Source organism: Phymastichus coffea, unplaced genomic scaffold (assembly GCF_024137745.1).
Source record: "Phymastichus coffea isolate CEN01 unplaced genomic scaffold, Cenicafe_Pcof_1.1 PCOF00176, whole genome shotgun sequence".
In the NCBI taxonomy this organism is placed as follows: domain Eukaryota; kingdom Metazoa; phylum Arthropoda; class Insecta; order Hymenoptera; family Eulophidae; genus Phymastichus; species Phymastichus coffea.
Genome location: NW_026706987.1, coordinates 27,525 through 39,199, shown reverse-complemented (window position 1 = coordinate 39,199; position 11,675 = coordinate 27,525). Strand labels below are relative to the sequence as shown.

General features: G+C 31.9%; 1 protein-coding gene across 3 annotated transcripts; it reads left to right on the top strand.

Moving 5' to 3' along the window:
* The first annotated feature begins 211 nt into the window (after positions 1–211).
* Positions 212–6,940, top strand: LOC131673410 (casein kinase I-like). Of its 3 annotated transcripts, XR_009302707.1 has the most exons (7): positions 213–647; positions 2,111–2,220; positions 2,446–2,668; positions 2,791–3,084; positions 3,493–3,769; positions 6,676–6,758; positions 6,841–6,940. XR_009302707.1 is itself a non-coding variant. In XM_058951372.1 (6 exons), the coding sequence occupies exons 1-6, from the start codon at positions 522–524 to the stop codon at positions 5,387–5,389; spliced, it is 1,134 nt and encodes a 377-aa protein (XP_058807355.1). In that variant the 5' UTR covers positions 212–521; the 3' UTR covers positions 5,390–5,864. The 3 variants fall into 3 exon arrangements, 2 of the variants coding, with proteins under 2 accessions (XP_058807355.1, XP_058807356.1); XM_058951372.1 differs by lacking the exons at positions 6,676–6,758; positions 6,841–6,940 and adding an exon at positions 5,286–5,864 and having other exon boundaries at positions 212–647; XM_058951373.1 differs by having other exon boundaries at positions 6,676–6,940.
* Positions 6,941–11,675: the final 4,735 nt, after the last annotated feature.

The following is an 11,675-nucleotide window of genomic DNA, read 5'->3' as shown; positions in this document are numbered from 1 at the left end:
TAAAACCTAATATTAGAGGGAAAAATGCATATTTTTTTGAAAAATGAATTATGAATGCCCTACGATAGCTAGAAAAATTTGATATAGTGTTTCAAAAGGCGCATAACTCTCATACACAGAGTAAGCACACGAACAGTCAGCCATTAACACTCTCAGAGCGCAGGCGTGTAAGAGCGAGCGAAAGAGATAGAGAGAGAGAGAGAGAGAGCGAGAGAGGCGCAGTGTGGTTGCGTTGCTGACTGCCGTTCGTAGGTTCTCGGAGGCTCGCGGGTTGCCATTCTTGCGCGAGGGAGAGAGATAACGTCCGAGGTTGCGGCGAAAGACGACGAGGAAAAGGGAGGACTGCGTGTTCATCTGCAGTCGAAGAATACAGATTCTGTTACAAATCGGCTGAACGCACGTAAGGCCCTAGAAAGAAAGTTTGGAAGAAAAAGTCGTGCGCGGAGCCGAGGGGCCGCGCTAACGTGCGTGGCACACACCAGCTGAGTTTCCTCCTTCTGTGTACTAAAGAAGCAGCAGCCATGTCGATCGTCGGAATCGTCAGCAAGAGTGAGTTCGTTGTCGGTGGCAAGTACAGGCTTATGCGAAAGATTGGATCAGGATCTTTTGGCGATATTTTCCTCGGCATCAACATCTCCAATGGCGAGGTGAGTGTATATGTATATAGACGCCAAAACCTTTTGTGTGTCTCCCAGTTGCGCGTTCGTATGTATGTCTTGCTCTCTGTGGCCGTGTGCGTGAGTGTACCTGTGCGCCTTTTGGCTTTTCTCTTTTGTCGCTCGCGCTCGTGAGGAGAGAGAGCGAGACCTCGATTTTTTTTTTCTTTCCTAGACGACGCCTTTTTTTTCTTCTCGTCTTGATTATGAAATAAAAAAAGAAGTGAGAAAAAGAAAGAGAGTGAGAGAGACAAAAGCCCAGTTATTTCTGAGTTTATGGGGAAAACCGTTGCGCGACTCCTCGATCGCCTTTGATTGCCGCACTTTCGGAGTACATGACATCAAGTACACGATCATCTGAGCCGCACTCACGTACACCAGAGACGCATACTTTTTATGCATTGATGCCATGAGTTTTCCCTATTAAGACAATTGTTCTGCTGCCGTTGTTGCTGCTTGCGCACGGTTGTTTATTAAAGCGTAATTCAGAGATAAACTCTGTTTGGGTTTAACTAGAGTTCAGAATGGAGATTGAAGATTTATTGCGTGCACTTTTGTAATAAGTGTTATGACTCATCAAAATATGCATTAGAAATACCAGTGTTAATCAGAAAAAAGGCTAGCATGCAGAATTCAATCCAAATTTAATTTTCTACCACTGGTATTCCTTTCATTTTTACACAATTTTCTGATAAGCAATTTGTTAATGAATTGAGTATTGCCTTAATTGAGTGAAGCACGGCTATATGTCTTAAACTAGATTTATTTATTCAGGTCTATCAGAGCACTTAGTAACTAAAATGATGAAATATTACTTCAATTTTCAGTTAAAACTTTTTGAAATTTTATCTGTTATAATCTGGCACAATGTTGAGAATGATATTCATATATAAATAGATCATTAAAAGGAATGCTTATTAAAACTGATATAATATTGTGAAGTAATCTTAATTTCTACACCATATGTTGATGTAATTATCAAAACTGGAAAAAATACAATAGTTCGAATCTAAACTTCAATCTTGAAAAAATAGCATCACTTTAAATAAAAATATTTTTTTAAGTAAATCATATTTTTCAAGTTGGTTTTAGATTTTAATCTGTTTAACTTAATTGATTTAGTTAAATGAACTGAGAAAGCAGCTGTTGTTTGGATAAATAGTTTTTTGACTTAGCTTTAAATATTTGTTGCAAGTGTGAACTTTGTAACATATCCTGTACTATCAACTTGTGATAAAAGAACTTAGTAAATGTTTTGTGGATAAAAGCATGATTAATATATTATAAATAATACAAGGCTTCAATTATCTGTAACTAAATTCAACAAGCAAAAATACAAATGGATTATTGAATATAATCTGTGGGATTTTACACAAATTTTTCATATATCTTAGTTTCAGCAGAATTATATGTAATAAGCTTAATTGCTAATTTAATATTTGATCGATTTTTAGGAAGTTGCAATTAAATTGGAAAACATAAGAGCCCGCCACCCACAGCTGTTGTATGAGTCCAAATTATACAAGATTTTACATGGAGGTGTTGGAATACCTCATATGCGCTGGTAAGTTAATATTAATACTAAATAAATGTTATTCAAAGCTAAAATGTGAATTCTATAAGATGAGTTATGATATTTTCAGATATATGTATGAATGCGTGCGCGCGTGTATGTGTGTCAAATTTCATTTATTAGGAAAACTTTCTAAATATAATTTTAGAAATGCTGAAATTATACATTTTTTTCTTTTCAAAAGTTCATAAAGAGTTTTTTTACTATTATTTTTAGGTATGGACAAGAACGCGAGTATAACGTTCTTGTGATGGACCTACTAGGTCCTTCACTTGAAGATTTGTTTACATTTTGCTCTCGAAAATTCACAATTAAAACAGTCTTGATGCTGGCTGACCAGATGATAGGAAGGGTTGAGTTTGTTCATTGCAAACACTTCATCCACAGAGATATTAAACCAGACAATTTCTTGATGGGTATAGGACGTCACTGTAATAAGGTAAGACATCACGACACGTACATTGAATAAGCACTTGGTTGCGATTACAATGCCATAGTAAATTACACCTAACACGTCATTGCTAGTATTTGAAATAAAACAATCGATCTTTTATGTTACAGCTGTTCCTCATCGATTTTGGTCTGGCCAAGAAGTACCGTGACAGTCGCACCCGTTCGCACATAGCGTACCGCGAGAACAAGAACCTAACGGGCACAGCGAGGTACGCCTCGATCAACGCCCACATGGGTATTGAGCAAAGCCGTCGAGACGATATGGAGTCACTTGGCTACGTCCTCATGTACTTCAACAGAGGCTCGCTGCCGTGGCAAGGACTCAAAGCTGCTACGAAAAAGCAGAAGTACGAAAAAATCAGCGAAAAGAAAATGTCCACGCCAGTCGAGGTTCTCTGTAAGGTGAGATTACTATGATGGCTCCAACATTCACGCGACGTTTTGTGTAGCAACGCTGACGCTTAACGCCAACGCTACTATACGTGTTTATATGCGGGTCGATAATGCGGAGTCTCTTCAAAAGCTTTTTTCCCACTACATGTTTTTACTTTTTATACTTTTTTCTACACACACACACACACACACACACACACACACACACACACACACACACACACACACACACACACACACACACACACACACACACACACACACATTTCTACTTAACTATTTTTAATTTAATGATTTTAGACAAAAAAAGAATATGCGCAGATTTTAAAATAATAAAAAACTGATATACTTTATTAAATGTCAATAAAACAATGAAAATATTAATTGACTAATGCAATAATTTAATTTCGTTTTTAGGGCTTCCCCGCAGAGTTCGCGATGTACCTAAATTACTGTCGAGGTCTGCGTTTCGAGGAAGGCCCAGATTACATGTACCTGCGCCAGCTGTTCCGCATCCTCTTCCGCACGATGAACTACCAATACGACTATACGTTCGACTGGACGATGCTGAAACAGAAAGTGGCCCTTAACATCAACGGTTTGGCGGCAGCACCAGGGCAAGGACAGTCGCAGCTGCAACAGGGACAAGGCACCACCCAAGGACAACCGCCCACCCAGGCTACCGCTCAATCAGGTGCTTATGAAGGCTATTGAAAGCCTCTGTACGGCGATTAGTCGTTCAATTCCCTACTAGCGATAGATACACGTTGATGATTTGTTCCTATATTCTTTTTCTTTTTTCTTTGAAAGGTTGCCTTTAAAGTATAAGAATGCCAGTGTAAACGTGTATCTACCGTTATCATGTTTGATCGAAATGATAAAACAGCCGAAAATCACGTCTTTATTATTTTCTTTTCGGAGGTTTTCTTGATACTTTCTTTTTTATTCTCTTAAGTAACTCGTTTGTTTTACTGTACTCACACGATTGATTAAACTTTAGGTAAGATATATGGTGGTGTAGGTAACGGTTGCTCTAATAAGGTTTACTAAGAATTATATGTTACCAGTGATGTGACACTAGTATAAATCATTATTTGTTTAGCTTCAAAAGTCAACATTTCAAATGAGTACGAAAAACTATTCTTTATGGATACTTTCAAATTATGCAATGATCGAGATATAGTGACATACTTGCGTACCTGGTACGACACAATCTCATACATATTTTAACTTTTAAACGACTGAATAATGAGCTAATTATTGCTTTGAATATTACGTGTCTTGCATTATAAAACTTAAGTTTGAAAGTAATGACTTTCATTAAGTTAATTTCAATCGAGTCCTTTAGTGGACATTTCTTAATTTATCTATTTGTTACAAAAAAGTTTAACTTGTTTCTTTTATGATTTTCAGATATAAATTAATTAATTCGAAATCGAAAATGCAATAGTGAAATTGCAAAACACTTTTGACATGAATTATTTAGCTTTTTATTTAGATTAATTATTGTTTTTTTTTATATATATATAAAATATTTATAACTTTTTTGTAAACCTTTGAAAAGGTTTTAAAATAAATTTTATAATCTATTAAAATTCAAATTAATGTTTACTTTTTTAAATCTTTATCTCATCAAAAAGCTTCATTATTTTCATCTAATTTTTTTACTGCATGTATATGATTCATATCATCTTAAACTCTTAATCATTATTGTTTATTAATAGATGAAAATATAAATTTAAAAAGACAAAAGAGATTTTTAATTCATGACTCTTACAGCATTTTTGAACTTACAATTGATACATATATATTTTTTCATTTTTTTTCTGGCTCGCACAGTTTATTAAAGTAAAAGTGAATTTGCTATAGAAAACTTTTCCCTCACTTTGGTAGATTAGTTTAGTAATTAGGTAACTAAATACATTTTTCATTGCATTAAAAAGAACAAAAATAAATAAGTAGCTTAATCACAATGCATCTTTTTTACTTTATGCATTTCTTGATTATTTTTATTCACGGATGAAGCTCGTTTTATGAAAATCAAAAACAAATAATGACTAATACCAGTTGTCTACATATGTTATTGTTTATAAAACTAATACCAACATCAATTCTCATTGCATTAATAAATGTCTAACACTGGTTTACATATAATTTCAATTAGTAAAAACACCAATTCTTACTTTTTAATTTTTTCATTAAAATGCTAGTTGCACCGCCAGAACTTCGCAAGAGGATATATCATTGGATGGAATCGGCTTCTCCTGGCACTTCTGAAAAATCTATCGCGACTCAGAGTGAAAAAAATGATTAACACTATCATAAACTGTCTTTCGTGATTATTTCTCTTTCAATTTCAAGAAAATACACGAAAATAGTAGTAATTATACCCAACCCAAGATTCATGCGAATTGATTGCAGTTGTGTTCTTAGAAAAACTGTTGAAAATAATTTTTTTCGTTATTTAAACAATTTTTCATAAGCGATTTTTGAATTAAAAATTTATATGTTTTTTGTACTGTCTTTGAGACATAAATGTATTGCAGTACTTGAACATATAAGAATGTGATATAGAGTTAGTTGCATTAAAAATTAGAAAATACAGCGATTATATTATGAGAATTTGATCTTGTAAAAAAGATTTATGCTTAAATATTCTAAAATAGACTGTCTTGTACATTAATGAATGTATTTCTTTATTATTTCACATCCCACGTAGTTTAATATTTTTTAACCAACAAATTTTTTTCTTGATTGAACAAATTTATCATGACAGTGACAATTTACGAAAAGGGATGCATTCTTAGTTCCAAGTACAAATTTAATAAAAATGTATAAAAATAAAGTCATCTTTATATATAATTATTCTTTTTTTTTACCTAAAAGAGTTAATCTTACACGAGATCAAAACTGGTAGAAAAGATACGCCTTTTACACAGTACGACACTTTATCACTTCATTCAATAATCCATCTATAATTCCAGAGGTTGTTTATTTTGAATGTATACACTGTATTTCATATGTTCATTATACTACATGTTATCGCTTAACTCAACTAACGTGATAAATCGATTTAAAGCTTCTGTGATTATTTAATTAATGTAATAAATTTAGGAACTTTATTTGATCATGCAATAGATTTTTTCAAATTAAATATAATGCGATGAACGCAAATACTATTCCAATTGGTAGTTGTAGTTCTCTGATCAAATAAGAAAGTCTAAACAGAGTAATTATTTTTTATTTTCATAAATTTAAATTTAAATTAGTCTTTAAAATTAATAACAATTAAAACTCGTACTATATGTGAATACAACCGGGTTGTAGTTTTTTACAATTACCGAATTATTGCATTTCTAAACTTGATATTATGGAGAAATCGTATAGCTTAGTTATTACATTTACTTACTTTGAATGTATGTATTTTAATTTAAAACATAGTCATCAGTCTAGAAAACCTTAAAATACAATTCTGTAAGAAAGTTTTTTTTTTTCATCCAGTTTTATCTTACAAGGAAAAAACAATGAGATTTTTCATTACATAATTCATATAATGGATAACGCTCAATGACAATTCTATTTTTTCTGTGTCTGTTTCAGGAACGCGTTAAAAAGTGAAAAATTTCCGGTTTCGTGATTGCACCAAACGTAAGAAAAGAGGCGCGAATCGCTACAGGTCGTAAGTATGTAAACGAAAGCAAGTCAAAAAGTTTGAAAAATTATCGTAAAATAATGTAAGGCGAAATAAAAATTTAAAAAATCCAGATTTGCACTCTGTAAAAGAGAGGGCGGCAGCATCAGTTCTGTAGTCAAACGAAATTTAGAGCAGTCTTCAAGATTTTATGTAACTCATCGCATTATAAAATCAAGAGAATTGTTAAAAAAACAAAATAACAAATTAAAACGCAGTATACTGCTCATTGGAATTCAAATTTCGGATGATCGACCCGCCGCCATTCGCGAGAGAAAATCAAGTGTAAAAAAAGAAATGGCTTATTTCACATTTATCTTTTGTTACATTGACTATTTAATTGTATCGTTAAAGAGTACCATTATGTAAACCTAAGTTGCAAACGTCCCCGAAATGATTAAAAAAGACAGAAAACGAAGTAATAAGAAAAAAATCTTCATTAATGGTATATACAATTATCACACGTACAGACAAATAGACACACCATGTTACATCAAAGTCCATTTTGCCAAGTGATTTACGAATTAGAGTACAGTAATATACGGATATATAAATAAATATATGTATACATAATTTACATAATTTTCTTAGAAAGAGAGACGTTTGGAACGCTAAAATTTTTACGAGTCGATATTATTTATTAAAATTGCGTTTAGGTTATTACAAAAGTTCGTTGCATTTTTCACGATGCTTAGCAATAAATGATAAAAACTTGTCTGTCCTGCCCTACAATGAATTCTTTTACATGTCGAGCTTCCACGAGCTCAAGATTTTTTTATGTTTTGTTCAATGAAAAACCAAACTAAACCCGATTAATTTTTACAATTTTATATAAAATCTCTTTTGTAGGTAGACAGTTTGCTAATTGAAAAAAAGACTTTCACTTATTGAAAAAAATGTCTTTCTTATATTTTTATTGCATTACGAGACAAAAAAATTTGAAAGAAAAAACGACAGAAATTCTACAAATATCTAAAAAGAAGGAATCTTTTGTATTTACTCTATAAATTTGACATTATGAACAGTGCGATATGTCCATGAATGTGTGTGCGTAATAAAGGTTCGTCATATGAATTGGCCCTTTAAATTAAACGATTAAATATAGATTACAGTGGATACATGAAAGGGCTGAAAAGTTTGTAGATTGAAATTGAATCTTGATTATGGAGCATTGGGTATTTTGGCACGAGTGTATATCTTCTATTGTGAAAACGATCGGTGACTCAATTTTAAAGAGTCCAACCCGTGCTTCGTAAAAAAGACTATCTGTGCGTGCGTGCGTGTATGCGCGTGTGTGTGTATGTATGACTTGATACTTTGAACTAAAAAGATGTTAATATTGACATGTAAAAGTAATTTTTAACTGTGTAGAGAAGAAAGTCAACCATAATACCGACAGTCGCACGTAACAATTCACTGGATTTTTCTTACTGTCTCTCTTTCTCTTTTATTTTTAAGTCTGTAAGCAAAAGCGGATGCAATAAATTAATAATTCTATTATTTGTTTCTTATTTTTACAATATTCAAACAATTTACCTTTAATTATTTCGTTTTTCTTTCAAATAAACTTATTCAAACTTAAAAATAATAGCGGCCAAATATCCGTTTCTATACTTGAAAACGACCAAATATTCATTCAACTCTAAATAATGTTGAATGTTTCATACGAATTATTGAATTTAGAAAACAAAATATTTCCTAGAACAAGATAAAACATTTGCGATTTATTTGCTTGCAGGCTTCACTTTGCTTCATTTGAATTCTTATCAACACAAAAGATGAATGACGCAAACGTTCTACTATGCATAAAAAATAAACAGTTGATGAAGTTTCCATATATATTCATCGATCGTTTCTTGTATTTTCAATATTATCTGTATTTTAGATCTTATTATTTTTCACAAATTATTAAAATATTCGAAATATCACAATTTTCGAATAAAAGTTCACGATATAAAATCGAAATGTTATCATATCTCATGAGGGGAGGAAATTTATTTTCAAAAATTAGACTGTATGCTAATAACGAAAAATTAATTTAAGTGTAAGGTCTGAAAAGAAAATTTGTATTAGATATGGTTTTTGAATTGGTTTTTGAATTGAATTGATGGAAGGAGATCTTTTCTCAACAAAAAAGAAAATAAAAGGATCTCTTTTTCTTGTAAATTTTATTAAATCGTGTCTCCTCTTAACTCTATAATATCATAGATGTCACATGCTGTAACAAGTTTTAATAAAATCAATGGGTGTCAGTCTGTGTAGAGAAGGCTTAGCAAAAATGTTTTGTTGGAACTGTTGAGTAACAGAAGATTGCCATGGAGTTCATCCTACATTGAAATGTGATGTTCAAAGGCAGTAATAAATACAGTTTTCATTGATAAAGAAGATGGGATGATATTACACACGTTGTTTTCGCTAACATTGATTTTGCTCTTGTTTTGTACACACATTTATATATAAATTCATTATTATCTCTACATTTAATTTGACGATTTATTTGCATCGAAAACAAAAAGAAGGTCTACTAAGCATGAGCTACATATTTACACGCTGGTCCTTTTTCAATTATTGAGGAAAAACGTTATACGTAAGTTTTGCGGAATTCAATGGTTATACGCAATCACATAATAGTGTTGACTATGGGATCACATGTGGCTTGGGCAGCGTGCAAAAGTTACATTAGATCAAATACGAGAAAGAAAAACATTTTTTTCAAACAGACCGAGGGGGTCTATTTACGTATGATATGTTTCCTCAGAAAAGAATGTGAGAATACATATATCTATATAAATAATGTATCTTTAGTTAATCAATGTTGAGAAGTCTGCTGAAACGACGTACATCATAATTTTGACGTTTTTAAGTTTCATTATTTACGCATCTCTAACTGATAATATACCATACACTACTTTACGTTGTTCTTTTTCCATACTCGTTAAGATTACATATACACGTCCATGAATTGCGCTTTAAGTTCGTGTAAACATCAGATCGAGAGAAGAGTGAGCCAGCGTCGTGGCGGCGAGAATAAAAAAATTTGTCGCGTGATAAACAAAAAAGAAGGGACGCAGCGATATAGTTTGAGAATCGAACAGCCTCGATTGCAACTTATAACCGCATTACTTAGATGAAAAAACGTTATTATATATTAAAAGAGAATAATAATAATGACAAAGGAAAAAAAAACAAAAAAAATAATGATAATAAAAAAAGAAACAATTTCTAAACTTGTAAAATGATATGTGCGAGAGTGTAGTACGATGAGCCACGTTTGTGTGTGATTGAGTAAACGATTATTACAAAATGAGAAAAAAATATGAATTTAAGGATGAATTTTGTGTTTGTGTGAAAGTATGAATGAGTGCAATGTGAAAGTGTTTCGCGGGTTGAGAGTGATAAGTGAATTATTAATGAATTATTATTAAACATGCACATGAATACTATCCAGTATATATTATAATTATGAAAATGTGACAGTAATTAAGAACATGCGTTATTTCATAAATACTGATTACATCAAAGGTTTACTGCTCCCTTTGTCTCTACAAATAAAATAAATCAACATTGTAAAATATGCATTCTTTCATTCCGACAAATTTCGTTACTACGTTATTTTATTATTTATCTTTTTCTTGATATTATTTATATAATTTTTAATATAACTATCATTACTGACATATTTATCTCCAACAACTGGTCTATTTCAAGTTTCAAATTTTGAAAGAAGCTGCTCTTACTACGAAAGCAAAAGTAGTTCCGGTTTGGACAGATAGAAAGAGAAAAACTTAGAAAAACTGACGGTTTCCATTCGGCGTCTCTTTACCTACTTATCATCAATTAAATTTATCATTACCTATATATAATTAATCGAATGAATTTTTTTTTTCATTTTGAATAATATCAACTTTTATAATTTAACATGTTTATTTAGCGAGCTGAGTGAGCTTATATTTTTCTTTTTGGAAAATTGCAAAAAGTGGATATTATGAAATACAAATTTATGAAGAAAGTGGAGACTCACTGCGCTTCGTAGGCCTTGAAAACTTACAAATATCAATAATTAGAACCTTCCGGTGGTGAACTCCGAAATGAGACAGTTTCTGAACGTTTAGGTGAAGCGGACAACATTGCGCAGTACCAATTAGTCATTGTTTATAGCAACGATTGGAATAGGCATCTTTTAGTCAATTTATTCTTAAAATCATGTTGATTGAGTTGCGATGCAAAATTGTTGGACGGCAAAACATAAAAAAATTTTAGTACTCTACTTCTAAATGTTCTTGTTAATAAAATATGAAAAAACGTGTAAAAAAAAACGTGTTGAATTAAAAATAATCTTCAACATTTTTTACAATTCAATATTTTACGGCTTTGCAAACATTAAAAGCCATTAATTTTAATTAATAACGTCCTTTTGAAAAATAATTATAAATATTGTTGCATAAACAGGACGATGAGTTTCTTTTATAAAATCAACTCAGCTACGCAATTTATGGAATCATTGTATAAGCCGACGAAATTTTTTCAATGGGAAAAACGCGATAGTATATTTTCTTGAGTTTTCGAAACGCTGAATCGGAATCTGACTTCAGATCGAATTGATCCATCACCTAAGGTTCTCGAGAATATCCTAACTTAAAAGTGCGAAAATTATAATATTTTGTTACGTTCGAGGGTATATAACACTGTAAATAAATTTTTTTTTCCAAAAACAAGTAGTCGTGACAAGACATTACTATTGCCCATTAAAACCCACTTTTTGGATTAGTTATCTTTTTATCGAGATAACATTGATTGAAATTGAGTACTCTTTAAACCCCAATTACTTTAACTCCAGACCCATGTCACCTGTGACCGTACAACCCTAGACCTCTGAACCCCTATTGTCTTAACCCCTGACCCTTGTTGC